We start from the raw sequence: 17,388 nt of genomic DNA on the forward strand, positions 1-17,388 counted from the left end.
CCAATGGTTCGTCTTAAATTGTTCTTCTGTAGTAGCACCAAGGATCTTCTCTCAACAAGTTGGCATGTACCTGTAAGTAACTCTTCTTCCCTCCTCAGGTATGCTTTTGCTAAATGTGTGTTCGAAAACTCACTCTAAAAACTCTGAGTGTTGTTGGATATTGGAACACTCATGCTTGTATGTAGAGATTATGAAGGCATCCAAAAAGGCATCGTCTCAATTATGCTCCAGGTTGCCAAGTAAAATGAATTATACAGGAAGGCATGAAACTTATTAGCCTGTAAGAATCCATAAATTAGCCACTTCGTCATTAAAGCCGCAGGGATCAAAGAGAGGGAAAAGAGTTGCGGCCTCTATTCTGAAAAATTCTGTAAGTACGTCTACTCACTAGCTGACTTAAAATGCAAGTCATGCCAAAACTGTACTTGCCTATTACTTAACTAGATGTACAAATTGAATGTCACAGTAGTCTTACTCCTGTGCAGAAATGTCATTTGAAAAAAGAAAATTCTATTAAGACAGTCCTTCTACTAGTTCACTGAATTGTCCTAGTAGTATACTTTATATCAAGGATACTGAATAAATGTTCAGCAGTGCTATCAAAACACACCACATTCTTCATTTTTCCTAATGAAATGTAAACAACAGATGAATGTTTTCGTCCTTACAGGCACGCGTGTATGTAATTTTATTTTTTTTTCCCCCTCCCGTTATCTGTCGCCAAACACTATCCCTGCACTTGTTTGATCTGTATTTGCCGGCTTTAATTAATATTGACTTTGGCTCCACGCTGCATGGTGGCGCAACAAGAAACACATTTAAAAAGACGCGCCACCTTAAATTAAAACGTTTAGTTTGGAAAGAGGAGGAAGTAGGATGTATTTTCATTTCTTCATTACTTTTAAGAACACCGTGCGGTAATTTAGCTGAGTAACATATCTGGATGTACCTCAAGAAATTTAATCCGTGAAAATGTTTTGGTCTAGACCTCAGCACTAGCACAAAGGATAGTTGACTATCAAAATCATCCTTTGACTAAGTTTTGCGATGAGGTGACTAATCAGCTCATATCAATTACGTGATTTTGTGTTGTATTATTCTTGGTTTAATATTTCAGTTGTAATTTACCATTAGAACCAAAAACTTATACACTATATACAGTGCCCTCCATAATTATTGGATTTATAATAATTATGTTTTTTTAGCTTCTAATACATTTTTTTTTCTAAATAATATGGGACCTTAATGGGAAAAAAGAGAAAAATCCAACCCTCAATACAACAAGTGCATTTATTCAGTGGGGGGGAAAAATCCCACATAAAGAAATAATTATTTGACATCAAATAATGTGTGTCACAATTATTAGCACCTCTGGTGTTAATACTTTGTACAACCCCCTTTTGCCAACAAAACAGTACCTAATCTTCTCCTATAACGTTTCACAAGATGGGAAAAGACTGAAAGAGGGATCTTCAGCCATTCCTCTTTGCAGAATCTCTCTAAATCATCCAGAGACCTGGGTCCTTTCCTCTGTACTCTCCTCTTCAGCTCACCCCACAGGTTTTCAATGGGGTTGAGGTCTCGGGACTGAGATGGCCATGGGAGGAGCTTGATTTTGTGTCTGGTGAACCATTTCTGTGTAGATTTGGCCATATGTTTAGGATCGTTGTCTTGCTGAAAGACCCAGAGACGACCCATCTTCAGCTTTCAGGCAGAGGGCAACAGATTTTGATTTAAAATGTCCTGGTATTTCAAAGCATTCATGATGCCATGCACCCTAACAGGGTTCCCAGGGCCTTTGCAAGTGAAACAGCCCCACAGCAACACTGACCCACCCCCATACTTCACAGTGGGTATGAGGTGCTTTTCAGCATGCGCATCTTTCGTGGCACTAGAGTGTTTGTTGCCAAAAAGCTCAATCTTGGTCTCATCTGACCAAAGCACACGGTCCCAGTTGAAGCCCCAATACCGCTTAGCGAACTCCAGACGTTTGCGTTTATGATTGTGAGTGAGGAAAGGTTTTCTCCGTGCATGCCTCCCAAACAGCTTGTTGGTGTGTAGACTGCGGGGTGGCGTGGCTCAGTGGTAGAGTAGTTGTCCCCCCAACCCAGAGGTTGTGGGTTCAAGTCTCCGCCCTGATGAACTCGTCTAAGTGTCCTTGAACAAGACACTGAACCCCACATTGCTCCTGGTGCTGCGTCACCAGTAGGTGGATGGCGAGATAGTGTAAAGCGCCTTGAAAGGTGAAAAAGCGCTATATAAGTATAGCACCATTAGGTGCTGTTTTTTTGGCAAGAGGGGGTTGTACAAAGTATTAACACCGGGGTGCTAATAATTGTGACACACATTATTTGATGTCAAATAATTATTTCTTTATGTGGGATTTTTTTCCCCACTGAATAAATGCACTTGTATTGAAGGTTGGATTTTTCTCTTTTTTTCCATTAAGGTCCCATATTATTTAGAAGAAAAAAAATTATTAGAAGCTAAAAAACACATAATTATTATAAATCCAATAATTATGGAGGGCACTGTATGACAAAAATTGTAACTATTTAACTATCTATTTTTTCCAAAGCAAAAGTAGGAAATTGCAAATTTCTTGTTTTGGTGAATTACTAAGGAATCAGTCTGCTTTCATCAAGCACTACAGAAAAATATTCGGTAAGGGGCTCAAAGAAAAAGATTTGGACATTTGTTTCGAAAAATAATGTTTGAAACAATCAATTATAAAAATTGTTGCCCTTTTATTTGATAATCGATTAGTTGGCGCTTAGCTGGTTAATTGCGGCAGCCCTACAGTGGAAATTGTTAACTGAATTTTGTCAATCCGAGAAGGGAATCCCCAAGTAACAGGCAATCAAAAAGGCTCGAAACTTAATAATGTTACTGTTTTAATCTTGAAGGTTTTTTTAACTACATTTTCGCAGTTTTTTCACAAACTCAATAACTGCATTTAACGGCGATAGACATCCAGTCCATTTTGAATGCCAATTCCTATGGATTGTATTTTATGTACCATCGCATCAGTAGAAGAAAATGAATTAAAATGTTCCCCCATGCAAAGATGTTTTCTCTAAAAGCCATCATTTTATTTTCCGAATTCTTGGTGCGATGCACCTGACTTGTCAATCCAAAGAGACTTTGCGTTTTGACAAACTTTCATTTATGAGAAATGTAGTCACTTTGCCATACAGTGACACAAAATCCAGTCATTCTTCAGGTTGATATTTCTTTTCATAAAAAGTTTGAAAATATTTGTTCATGGTTAAACTAGCCCATATTTAAATGGGAAAAGTTAAAAAGAACACGTGTGGGTCTTGAAAAGTCACACAAAATGCTCCAAAAAGCAGAGAAATCTTAGAGCTTTCAGTGAATGAGTTAAAGGTGTGTGCAGTGTTTTACTGAAACGTATTGACTGGAAATGTAAATCAAGGGTTGCTGAACCACTGGCAAATTTAAATTACAAATTGTATTGCTTTTGTGTAAAAAATAATCCTGCTAGAAACACACAATTTTGGCCCAAAAACTCAGTATAAACCTGTCAGTAGCTCATTGATGGTGTCCATTACATTTTGACAGGGAGGGCTAGCAGCTATCATTTGAATTGGACGTTCCTTTCCGTCAATGGCAACTAATGAATTAAAGGTGTTTTCTTGAACTCTAATCCTAATTCACCTTCGGAAAACTTCCCATTCCCACCCCCTCTGCGGCCCCTCCGCTTCCCTTCCCCGCCCATCCCATCATCCCCGGACTCTCCTCCGAGTGCCTCCATCTCCGCAGCCCGTCTCTCTTCGTCTTTCTCTGCTCCGTGAGCTGGAAAATTGGCTTCAAAAGGCCGCTGCTGTGAACAAGGGCCAGCCACACAGTCGGGCCCGTCCGCTTTATCTTTCACGCCGCGGAGGGGTGCAAGGGGGGGGTTGCCAGCCAGCGAGAGAGGAAGAGTGAGGGAGAATGGGAAGAATAGTTTGGAGCAGTCACTGAAACCAATAAGCAGGAGAAAGCTACTTAGCGGGGGCCGCGCTGTCCTGTCCGCTTCTGGTCGTACGCCGTCGTCTTTGCATCTCTTTCTTCGTTTTCCTACTCCGGTGTCGAGCTTCCTTGCACTTCCAGGTGCTCACCGCTGCTCTCGGCCGTTGCAAAGCCAGGCACAACCGGAAGCTGCGTTTGAAATGGAAGCAGCATTGTCTTAAAACCTTAACCCTAGCTTTAATTACTCATTTGAAACCCAAACTTGTTTGAAAATCTTCCATTAGCTTCCAAAACTAATTTTAAAAGCCTAACTTAGGTTTCAAAGCCGAATTTACAATCATAACCCTGGCTTGAAAACTTAAAATTGTATAAATTTGAAATACACACTTTAGCGTGAAACATTAGCTACACTTGCATCAAACCCTAATATGCCCTAATTTAAAACCCTAAAATAGGCTATAAAGTCCACTCGTTTTTACTTCTGATTTTGGAAAGCAAAAAACGGAAAATGAGCCCAATTCTGTTTTTTGTTTTTATGTGTGTTAGCAAAAAACGAGACATGAATCGTCTACCAATTCCCGATTCAATAACGGAAAATGAGCCGTAATCCGTCTTTCCAATGTCAGTTTATTAAGCTGATGTCAAAAAACAAAATACGCCCAATATTTGTTTTCCACCAAGTTCGCTTTAACAATGAGCCTTGACCCAGAAGAACATGTTCTTCTTCAACAAGACGAACAAGGTCTTGCTGCAGCTGCATAATATTAATTCATGGTTAATTGTAAAAGCGAACTTAGTGGAAAACACAAATATTGGACGTATTTTTTTTTTCAACTTCAATAAACTGATATTGGAAAAATGGATTTAGTCTCATTTTCCATTATTTAATTAGCAGCTTTTAAGTTGGAAACGGGAGACGATTCATTTCTCATTTTTTGTTAATACACATAAAAACAAAACACAGAATTGGGCTCATTTTCCAAAATTAGAAGAAAAAAAATTAATGTCTAAAAGGTACATGGACCTACGTATAAACCTTAACTGAACTCTGAAATTGTCTTTAAAAGCTTAACTTAAAATCGTAACCCTTATTTCTCTAAATTGACACCCCCCACCATAAATCTTTTTACCCAAAAACATGTCATGAAACCCTGTTAAAAAGCAAAACCTTGCCTTCAACCCATTAAAACACATTTGATCATTTGAATGAAAACATTTGAAACCTTAACATGTGTTTGAAATGCTAACCAAGTCTTAAACTGACACACTAAATTTAACTCTGATTTAAAACCCTAATTTGAAACCCTAACAGTGGCTTAAAACACTAATATTCCCTTGTTTGAAACCCTAAAATCAGCCCCAAACCTTAATATAAAACCAGAACAATTGTTAAAAACTAAAGTTTACTCAAAAGCTTACCTTAAAATCCTATCCTTGCTTTCAAGTCCTAATTTGAAGCCTTAACATACTGTAGTACTGTATACAGTACATAACCCAAGCCGTTCATGAAACTAGTTTGAAACCATAACGTTGACTTCAAACTAGGGCTGTCAAAATTATCGCGTTAACGGGCGGTAATTAAATTTTTTAATTAATCACGTTAAAATATTTGACACAATTAGCGGACATGCCCCGCTCAAACAGATTAAAATGACAGCACAGTGCAATGTCCACTTGTTACTTGTGTTTTTTGGCGTTTTGTCGCCCTCTGCTGGTGCTTGGGTGCGACTGATTTTATGGGTTTCAGCACCCATGAGCATTGTGTAACTAATTATTGACATCAACAATGGCGGGCTACTAGTTTATTTTTTTGATTGAAAATTTTACTAATTTTATGAAAACGAAAACATTAAGAGGGGTTTTAATATAAAATTTCTCTAACTTGTACTAACATTATCTTTTAAGAACTACAAGTCTTTCTATCCATGGATCGCTTTAACAGAACGTTAATAATGTTAATGCCATCTTGTTGATTTATTGTTATAATAAACAAATACAGTACTTATGTACCGTATGTTGAATGTATATATCCATCTTGTGTCTTATCTTTCCATTCCAACAATAATTTACAGAAAAATATGGCATATTTTATAGATGGTTTGAATTGCGATTAATTACGATTAATTAATTTTTAAGCTGTAATTAACTCGATTAAAAATTTTAATCGTTTGACAGCCCTACTTCAAACACATAAAACCCTCATTTGAGACCTTACCCCGTTTGAAATGCTAACTAAAGCTTAATTTCCAAATTCTGTACCCTAAATCTGTTTTGAATCCCTAACTTGAAATCCTTTACCTGTCTTTAACAAACACTGGAATCCAAACCTAATGTAAAACACCTGCTCTTGTTTGAAACCCTAACATAGTCTTGAAACCCTAACTGGAAATCCAGATACTTAAGGTAAACTAATTTTGTCTTATGACAGGAAACAACGTTTTTCACATTGAATTGGAACACAGAGTAAAATAAGAACCCACACTTCTCACTTCCTGGTTCTCCACCTTCAGCTTCCTCTCTTACACAACGATGCCTTCAATGACATCGCACAAGGAAACGCAATAAGCGAGATGGAATGGTGAATATCTCCTCAATATTTTTGTAAAGCATCCCAGTCCTGCCATGCACTGACCCCCCCTCAGTTTCCCACCGTCACCCCCCAGGAAGCAGCAGGAGCCCGCTCCAGGGGGATTACTGGGAGCAGAAAAATAAGAAGAAAAAGCTTTCAGGAGGACAGTCAACGTGCTGCAGACCATGCGCAGACAAAATCAAACCCCTTCCTCCCCCTAAGTCCCTTTTTGACAGTGCGTGCCAAAAAAAAAAAAAAGTGGCGCCTAGCAGCTTTGATGGGAGGCAAGCCGTCTTTCTGTCCACACGGCAAAATGAAATGGTATGGTTTAACCAAAGCCGCCATGCTCAGCACAGGTCGCGCTCAACCCCGCCTTTCTAAAAAGAAGATGCTCTATGAAAGCTCCACTGAGCGAGTGCACAACTGTCGGTCCGCTTATGATCCAGGTTTCTCATTTTCAATTGTCACTGCTTTTAAATCGGATCAGCCACGTTGTTTGCAGTCGTCACCCATTCTGCCGATGATGTTTGACGATGACGTTTGTTTATCGCTCGTGCTTGGGCAGAAGCTGCACTTGTTTAACCTTGAGTTGAAAATCAAGAGCTTATCATTGTTGTCCATGATTGACAGTCTGGTGTACACGAGCGTGAAGATTTTCTTCATTCCAAAGAGGCTTCAGGGTTCCTAATTCAGGTTTGAAAAACAAATGGCAAACCCTAGAGGAGGGTCAAACTCTAATTCATTATCATAGTTATGTTTTCCTTCGGAAGCGCCATATCTTCTTACATACAGTACAGTATATACACAAGTTGAATGGTACCTAGGGCTCCACTGTTTTTTTTATTGGTAAAACTGTAGCACAGAACCTGACAAATTAGCGTCGCAAGCAGAAAATGCATGTGCAGTGATATGAAAAAGTATCTAAATTTGGGGGAATTTCTGACATTTCTGCATAAAATCACCATCAAATGTGATCTGATCTTTGTCAAAATCTTCAAAGATCTTTGTCAGATGTAAAAACAGTGTCTGCTTTAACTAAAACCACCCAAACATTAACCGTACAGGTTTTCATATTTTAATGTGGATAGCATGCAAACAATGACAGAAGGGGGAAAAATAATTAAGTGAAGCCTCTGTCTAAGGAGGAAATTTTAACAAAACAATTTAAGTCAGGTGTGTGCCCAATAACTGATGAGTTGTTTTAAGCTGCCCTGCCCACTATAAAACACACACCTGTTAATAATTGTCTTGATGAAAAGCATTGTCTGATGTGCATAGTGGCTCGGTCAAAATAGCTGTGTGAAGACCTGCGATCAAGGATTGTTGATACAGTGCCTTGCAAAAGTATTCGGCCCCCTTGAACCTTGCAATCTTTCGCCACATTTCAGGCTTCAAACATAAAGATATACAATTTTCATTTTTTGTCAAGAATCAACAACAAGTGGGACACAATCGTGAAGTGGAACAAAATTTATTGGATAATTTAAACTTTTTTAACAAATAAAAAACTGAAAAGTGGGGCGTGCAATATTATTCAGCCCCCTTGCGTTAATACTTTGTAGCGCCACCTTTTGCTCCAATTACAGCCGCAAGTCGCTTGGGGTATGTTTCTATCAGTTTTGTACATCGAGAGACTGACATTCTTGCCCATTCTTCCTTGCAAAACAGCTCGAGCTCAGTGAGGTTGGATGGAGAGTGTTTGTGAACAGCAGTCTTCAGCTCTTTCCACAGATTCTCGATTGGATTCAGGTCTGGACTTTGACTTGGCCATTCTAACACCTGGATACATTTATTCTTTAACAATTCCATTGTAGATTTGGCTTTATGTTTTGGATCATTGCTCTGTTGGAAGATAAATCTCCGTCCCAGTCTCAGGTCTTGTGCAGATATCAACAGGTTTTCTTCCAGAATGTTCCTGTATTTGGCTGCAACCATCTTCCCTGTCCCTGCTGAAGAAAAGCAGGCCCAAACCATGATGCTGCTACCACCATGTTTGACAGTGGGGATGGTGTGTTCAGGGTGATGAGCTGTGTTGCTTTTACGCCAAACATATCGTTTTGCATTGTGGCCAAAAAGTTCAATTTTGGTTTCATCTGACCAGAGCACCTTCTTCCACATGTTTGGTGTGTCTCCCAGGTGGCTTGTGGCAAACTTTAAACGAGACTTTTTATGGATATCTTTGAGAAATGGCTTTCTTCTTGCCACTCTTCCATAAAGGCCAGATTTGTGCAGTGTACGACTGATTGTTGTCCTATGGACAGACTCTCCCACCTCAGCTGTAGCTCTCTGCAGTTCATCCAGAGTGATCATGGGCCTCTTGGCTGCATCTCTGATCAGTTTTCTCCTTGTTTGAGAAGAAAGTTTGGAAGGACGGCCGGGTCTTGGTAGATTTGCAGTGGTCTGATGCTCCTTCCATTTCAATATGATGGCTTGCACAGTGCTCCTTAAGATGTTTAAAGCTTGGGAAATCTTTTTGTATCCAAATCCGGCTTTAAACTTCTCCACAACAGTATCTCGGACCTGCCTGGTGTGTTCCTTGGTTTTCATAATGCTCTCTGCACTTTAAACAGAACCCTGAGACTATCACAGAGCAGGTGCATTTATACGAAGACTTGATTACACACATTTGGATTCTATTTATCATCATCGGTCATTTAGGACAACATTGGATCATTCAGAGATCATCACTGAACTTCTGGAGTGAGTTTGCTGCACTGAAAGTAAAGGGGCCGAATAATATTGCACGCCCACTTTTCAGTTTTTTATTTGTTAAAAAAGTTTAAATTATCCAATAAATGTTGTTCCACTTCACGATTGTGTCCCACTTGTTGTTGATTCTTGACAAAAAAATTAAATTTCATATCTTTATGTTTGAAGCCTGAAATGTGGCGAAAGGTTGCAAGATTCAAGGGGGCCGAATACTTTTGCAAGGCACTGTATGTATAAAGCTGGGAAAGCATCCAAAACCAACTCTAAAAGTCTAGATCAGGGGTGTCCAAACTTTTTGCAAAGGGGGCCAGATTTGGTGTGGTAAAAATGTGGGGGGCCGACCTAGGCTGACAACCTTTACATAGAACAATATATTTAAGCAAATTTTAGCAAGCCATTCTGTGTGTCACATTTGCCTCATTATCTTTTTTAATTACCGCATCGGCCCTAATATAAGACGGTGTTTTTTGCATTGAAATAAGACAGAAAAAGTGGGGGTCGTCTTATATTCGCGGTCTAGAAGTTATACCCATTCACGACGCTAGATGGCGCCAGATATCATTGAAGCGATGTTCTGTCATGACAGATCTCAGCTACTCTCAAGTTTAACCAGTTTGCATTATTTTATTGAAATGTTTTTCCTTTCAGATTTGTTTCAAGACTACAGTTACAGTTAGACTTCACTTTGATGGTTAATGCAGTTATTGCAATTTTGTTGTTTTATCACAATAGATTGGTTTATTTACATTTCAAAAACCGGAAGCCATTCATTTACTAATGTGATTGCACTTTAGTTTACATATTTAAATGTTCAGATATTAACATTTGAATGAGGCAAAATAACAGGCTTTTTCTCTCAAATATATTGTTATGATCATTTGTTTCACATGTACTGTAATTATTTTCTGTACAAAAATTAATTTGGTGTTCAAAAAGTTTTTATTCAAACTTGAGTCTTGAAAAAGAAGGGGTCGTCTTATAATCAGGGGAGTCTTATATTCGGGCCAATGCGGTAATAATTTCAACAATCTCGCAACTAGCCTTGTGGCATTCTCTTTCGACTCTCGGGCACTTGCGAAATACTGCTGCTGTGAAATTAAACTAGCTTCAAGTTGCTTCAATTTCTCGCTGCCTGTAATCTTTTCGTACAGGTCAGCGTGTCTTGTCTCACCCAGACACAGCTGTTGCGTATTTTAGTGAAGAAATAGTCCAATTTTCACCTATCCTTGAAGCGTCGGCCGTCGCAGTCAACTTTTTTTGTTGATTGTCGCCATTTTAGAAAATTGGGAGTAAAGGGTCACACAGGGTAATGTTGCTTAGAGTGCTGCTGCCTTTTAGTGGGTAAACGAGGAGCAGCATTTAGTGTGTAAGCTACTTCATATGCTGGTGGCAGTACTGCTGACCAATTTATTAAGTCTGTGTGGGGGCCAGATGGTATTGATTTCATGACAGAGGCTGGGGGCCGGATGAAATTTGACCACGGGCCGCATTTGGCCCCCAGGCCGGACTTTGGATATGTCTGATCTTGATGTTCATTATTCGACAGTCGGAGAAGTTGTCTACAAATGGAGAGAGTTTGGCACTGTTGTTCTCTCCCAAGGAGTGGCCGCCCACCAAAAATGATGCCAGGAGTCCAGCGCAGAATACTCATAGAGGTAAAAAAGAACCGTAGAGTGTCTACTAAAGACTTACAGAAATCACTGGTACAGTCCAATATCTCTGTGCACACATCAACTATATGTAAAACTATGGCCAAGAATGGTGTTCATGGGAGGACTTCCCAGAGGAAGACACTGCTGTCTAAAAAAAAATTGTTGCTCGTTTAATGTTCGCAAAAAGGCACTTGGACACTCCACAGAAGTTTTGACAAAATATTTTGTGGACTGATGAAACCAAAGTCGAATCATTTGGGAGTAACACACAACGTCATGTGTGGAGGAAAAATGGAACAACTTACCAACATCAACACCTAATCCTCACCGTAAAGCCTTTTGGAGGGAGCATCAGGATTTGGGGCTATTTTGCTGCCTCGACAACATGCAATCATTAATGGAAGAATGAATTCAAAAGTTTATCAGGATGTTTTGCAGGAACACCTGAGCCAGTCGGTCAGACTGTTGAAACCAAAAAGAGGATGGATGCTGCAACAAGACATGCATCCAAAACACAGAAGTAAATCCACTTTAGAATGATTTCAGTAAAACAAATACATGTTCTAGAGTGGCCAAGTCAGAGTCTAGACTTGAACCCCATTGGGATGCTGTTGCATGACTTAAAGACAGCGATTCATGCCAGACATCCCAGGAATCTGACTGAACTACAGCAGTTTTGTACAGAAGAATGGGCCAAGATTGTTCCTGATCGATTTGCCGGACTGATCTGCAGCTACAGGAAGCATCTAGTTGAAGTTATTGCTGCCAAAGGAGGGGGGTGCACAAGATATTAAATGTGATGTTTCACTTACTTATTTTCACCCTTCTATCATTGTTTGCATTATATCCTCATTAAAATATGAAAACCTATAAACGTTTGGGTGGTTCTAGTTAAAGCCGACAGTTTTGCTTCATCCGTGTGATTTTGACAAAGATCAAACCACATTTGATGTCAATTTTATGCGGGAATGTGAGAAATTCCAAACGGTTCAGATACTTTTTCAAACCACTGTAAACTGACTCAAAATCTAAATATTCACAATTCAATGCCAGTGTTTCGCTGTGTCTTGCGCTTGTCGCATGTTTTGTTGTGGTTTCAAATATCGAAATGGTGACATATTGTGATGCTTTTCATCCTAAAGGTTTCTTATGACAATAATCGAGGTAGCTTTTTAAAAAGATGTCAATGTTTAAAAAAGAACCAACAAGTTGCTACCAAAATTTCCCCCATAATAGTGTCTCAGTTAACTCTATGGCTGCCATTGACAGCACTCGACGCCCAATCCATTAAGACAAGGAAGGGCGAATGAACATTCGTTCATTCAAAACCAGAGCAGTCACTTGCCACGTTTACACGGAGCCAAATATTCCAATTACAATCGGTTTAGATGTTCAAACCGAATAAATGTGTTCCATATAAACACCTCATTCGGAATGAACAGGCCCAAACCGAATGGAATTTCATTCCGATTCACAGGGGTGGAATATTCCTTTTCCCAAACCGATTAGAAGTAAAATTATATCATGTAAACAGGGAAGCGGAATGGTGTCTGGTTGCGTTCTTTCTGCACATGCTCCGTACTGACGTGGTGACGTCACTTGGTGACGTAAGTAACGTCACTTGCAACATGGCTTCCAAGCACACGCACAGCGCACCTAATTACCAGAATTACCTCGTTGCCTGGCATTGGCTGCCACTGATGGTCACAGAAGTGGGAGGGGTCCGTTTGAAGTGGGAGGGGTTCATTCGCTGCCACCCTCCCAGTTCAAATGGATTGGACTCGTGATAAACTTACCGCAGAAGGACAAAATAGCCTCTTTTTGTGGTACTTACTTGTTTTGTTGAATATCCTAGAATAATTACCTGACCAATGTATCGATAATCGTTGTGTCGCAGTATCGTGAGATCATCGTTATCGCGAGCTTTGTATCGCAAATCGTAGGGTATCGTGTGATACCAAGAGGTTTCCACACCTAATTTCAAATTAGTGTTTAAAGGCCAGTGTTAGGGTTTCAAATTAGGTTGAGACCTTTATATTAGGATTTAAACCAATTTCCGCAAGAATAAGGGCTTCAAATATAGTTTTCAAGCCAAATTGAAATATTGTTGTTGGGTATTCAAAAAAGGGTTATTACTTAAAACTAGGGTTTTTTGTAGTCAATATTATGGTATTAAACAAGGAATTGAAGATCAGGTTATGGTTCCAACTTGGGATTTGTAGTGTTTCAAATTGGGATTTTAAATCAGGGCGAAAAATGTTATCCTTTTTTTAAATTTTTGCTCAGGTTTTGAGTTCCATGCAGACAGAAGGCGATTTCCTGGTTTGCACCTTCAGCAATTTCCAACCCAATCAGCTGCTAACGGTGGAAGCACCCGCAGGATCCCAAAACTCCAGAGAGGCATCCTGGGCTAGAGCTTGTATGTACGATTACGGCAAAGGACGCCTGCAGCGTGTATCCGCCATCCGCATCACGCTGCCATCCCCACCCGTCTGCTGTGTGCACCACCCCGGCGAAACCATGCTCCTCTTGAGCCTCGCTGACTCTTCCCTTGTGCTCTACGACCACCGTCGGGGGGTCTCCCTGCGGGCCTCATGCCCCGCTCCACCTACTCTCCTGGCCTGGCATCCGGCTGGAGCCTTTGTTGCAGTGGCGGCGGCATCCGATCTGATGTTCCTGGACGTAAGCTTGGCGCCCGTCAAGGTGGCGCCACTGGGTGAGGAGGTGTCCCCCGCCGCTGTTCTCCAACTGGGACGGCACCTTCTCTGCCCTGGATCCATGCAGATACTACAGTGGGCCACGGGTCCTGAAGGAGGCACCAATGAAGTGGACACCCTAATGCTGACCTTCCATGGGGGACTCTTTGGAGTCTTAAAGTTACAACTGGGTATGTATGTAGTGTCGACTGAGTCATCATCAATTTAATTTTAGATGTTTGGTTTTGCTTTGGGTCGCTGTCCTCGGTTGCTTCACTGCCTCCTCCAGTTTATTTGTGGACGCGCTCCATGGTGAGCGAATGTCTTGCTCTCAGAGGTCATTCAATAAGTGCCCCAGGTGGGCAAAATCTACCCCGCCCTTCCCTTGCCACCTTCCCCTGCAGGTGTTTTGTGCGAAGCAGTTTTCCGATAAATCATTTGTGGTGGCTGCACACTTCCTCAGGGGGGGCCTGATAAAGTTTGCCAATCAAAGCGTGTTCACTACTAACGCACATGCAAACAGCATAGTGACTTCAACTTTGTGTGTGTGAGAAAGACATTCATTCATCTTTCAAGCCGTTTATCCTCACGAGGGTCGTTGGGGTGCTGGATCTAACTATAGGCAGTATCGGTTGATTCATGCACACACATATTTATCGCAATGATCGCTGCGTAATAGTCCTATCGCAGGATGTGCGATTATTTATTTTTTTTTGAACACGTAAACTTTTGGTTTGCTTCATAAAAGCAGCAAAAGTGTGCAGGGGCATGGCTTCCTGTATCCCTATTATATACAGCAATCTTCATCAGTCACTGATTAACCCCTTTAGCCTGGATTAAACTGTATTACATGAATACAATCATGTATCACGATTTTGACATTTTTTTCAATTTGAGTTCTTAACCCCTTCAGACCTGAGCATTAGGCTAAAGGACATGACACGTTCATGTCTCTAAATCAATAATTACACTGAATTTAGTTGCTATTGCATTCTGGGAGATGATTTGACAAAACTTTACCCATCGAAATGAAATCATGAAGTTTAGCATGCCCTCCTTTATATTTTTGGCTCTTTGAAAATGGCTGAGACAAAAAGCAATTTCAAAAAGGCAAACGTAAGTGCTCATTTCTCATTAAACAAAACAATGTAACTTTGACATTAAAAATAACCAATAAAAGCATGAAATATCCCTGACCAAAAAATGGCAATTAGTTCTGGTATTTGAGGATAGTAAAAATCATCGAAGATGAACAAATACAATTAAAGTAAATTAAAGCACCTTATATCTATAATGCAACGATAAAAAATACAGAAACGAAGATAACAATCTTATAGTGAAGAATATGATCAGTTGTTTAAAGAACGTAAAATAAAGGAAAAAATAAGAATACATGGATAAATGAGAAAAACAAGGGGGAAACTCAGGAAAAACAATCTAATAAAATACTGAATGCAATACCCTAATACAAAAACATGGTGAGTCAACCAGTCTCCCCAAACAGAGCTATACAAGTCACCTGGTGAACATTCTTCTAGTTTTAATATTGCAATATATAGTGGGGCAAATAAGTATTTAGTCAACCACCTATTGTGCAAGTTCTCCTACTTGAAAAGATTAGAGAGGCTTGTAATTGTCAACATGGGTAAACCTCAACCATGAAAGACAGAATGTAGAAAAAAAACAGAAGATCACATTGTTTGATTTTTAAAGAATTTATTTCCAAATTAGAGTGGAAAATAAGTATTTGGTCACCTACAAACAAGCAAGATTTCTGGCTCTCAAAAAGGTCTAACTTCTTCTAACGAGGTCTAATGAGGTCTAACGGGTCTATCAGTATAAAAGACACCTGTCCACAATCTCAGTCAGTCACACTCCAAACTCCACTATGGCCAAGACCAAAGAGCTGTCGAAGGACACCAGAGACAAAATTGTAGACCTGCACCAGGCTGGGAAGACTGAATCTGCAATAGGTAAAACGCTTGGTGTAAAGAAATCAACTGTGGGAGCAATTATTAGAAAATGGAAGACATACAAGACCACTGATAATCTCCCTCGATCTGGGGCTCCATGCAAGATCTCACCCCGTGGCGTCAAAATGATTATAAGAACAGTGAGCAAAAATCCCAGAACCACACGGGGGGACCTAGTGAATGACCTACAGAGAGCTGGGACCAAATTAACAAAGGCTACTATCAGTAACACAATACGCCGCTAGGGACTCAAATCCTGCCCTGCCAGACGTGTCCCCCTGCTGAAGCCAGTACACGTCCAAAGCCGGCTGCGGTTCGCTAGAGAGCATTTGGATGATCCAGAAGAGGACTGGGAGAATGTGTTATGGTCAGATGAAACCAAATTAGAACTTTTTGGTAGAAACACAGGTTCTCGTGTTTGTTGGAGAAAGAATACTGAATTGCATCCGAAGAACACCATAGCCACTGTGAAGCATGGGGTGGAAACATCATGCTTTGTGGCTGTTTTTCCGCAAAGGGACCAGGACGACTGATCTGTGTAAAGGAAAGACTGAATGGGGCCATGTATCGAGAGATTTTGAGTGAAAATCCATCAGCAAGGGCATTGAAAATTAGATGTGGCTGGGTCTTTCAGCATGGCAATGATCCCAAACACACAGCCAGGGCAACAGAGGAGTGGCTTCCCAAGAAGCATTTCAAGGTCCTGGAGTGGCCTAGCTAGTCTCCAGATCTCAACCCCATAGAAAATCTGTGGAGGGAGTTGAGAAAGTCTGTGTTGCCCAGCGACAGCCCCAAAACATCACTGCTCTAGAGGAGATCTGCATGGAGGAATGGGCCAAAATACCAGAAACAGTGTGTGAAGAGCTTGTGAAGAGTTACAGAAAACGTTTGGCCTCCGTTATTGCCAACAAAGTGTACATAACAAAGTATTAAGATGAACTTTTGGTATTGACCAAATACTTATTTTCCACCATGATTTGCAAATACATTCTTTAAAAATCAAACAATGGGATTTTATGGTTTTTTTTCCACATTCTGTCTCTCATGGTTGAGGTTTACCCATGTTAACAATTACAGGCCTCTCTAATCGTTTTTTCCAATATCGTTCAGCCCTAATTCCTAGGGACAGTTCAGTCAGTCTACCATGCATGTATTTGGAAGACGGAAACCCCATGCAGGCATGGGGAGAACATGCAAACACCACACAGGAAGGCTGGAGCCCGGGATTTTACCCTTGTTCTCAGAACTGTGTGGCGGACTTGCTGACCACTCACCCACACGTGAGAGTGACAGTGTAATACTATTTGTGCGGGTGTGTACAGTATGTATAGGTAGAAAATGTTGTTTTTTATGCATGTGGAAAAGGGGAGGGTGTCCTCCAACAATGGCGCTGTCTCGTCTGATGGTGTGCCAACGTTTTGATGAAGGAAGCGACTGCACGCATTTTTCTCCATGATAATCCCCCCATCGCCACCAAACACACACGCACATAGCCATTTGTTTGTTTGTGAGCACTTCTCTGTGTTGACTCCTTTGACAAGACTCGCTACATGACAGAATGAAGAAAGACTTGGCCCAGCTCCAAGTTCTGTTTTTTTTTTCCCCTATAAGAGGAAAGAAGCTCACTGGCGGAAACCCCTACAAACGTCCTACTAAACACCCACCCACCCAGCCAGCCCCCTGCCTGCACACAGATATCTCATCTGGGCACACATGTGGGCCAAAAGTGGGTCTGTCTGCCCTGTGTAGTAGTAATGCAAAATGGAAAATAGGAATAAGGTGTTCAAATTTTGTGGGCACACGATGAATTGACTAAT

The 17,388-nt window shown here is 40.6% G+C and overlaps 1 protein-coding gene across 15 annotated transcripts in view; it reads left to right on the forward strand.

The window, feature by feature from the left end:
• The window catches only part of wdpcp (WD repeat containing planar cell polarity effector), a 231,328-nt gene that overhangs the window by 155,720 nt on the left and 58,220 nt on the right, over nucleotides 1-17,388 (forward strand). For all 15 annotated transcript variants that reach the window (XR_009064525.1, XR_009064524.1, XR_009064523.1 and 12 more), the window contains one exon: nucleotides 13,189-13,789. Coding sequence is in view for 12 of the 15 variants with exons in the window: in XM_057847347.1 (XP_057703330.1) it covers nucleotides 13,189-13,789 (601 nt within the window). In the remaining 3 variants the exon portion in view is untranslated. The remainder of the gene's footprint in view (nucleotides 1-13,188; nucleotides 13,790-17,388) is intronic.

Source organism: Corythoichthys intestinalis, chromosome 10 (assembly GCF_030265065.1).
Source record: "Corythoichthys intestinalis isolate RoL2023-P3 chromosome 10, ASM3026506v1, whole genome shotgun sequence".
In the NCBI taxonomy this organism is placed as follows: Eukaryota; Metazoa; Chordata; class Actinopteri; order Syngnathiformes; family Syngnathidae; genus Corythoichthys; species Corythoichthys intestinalis.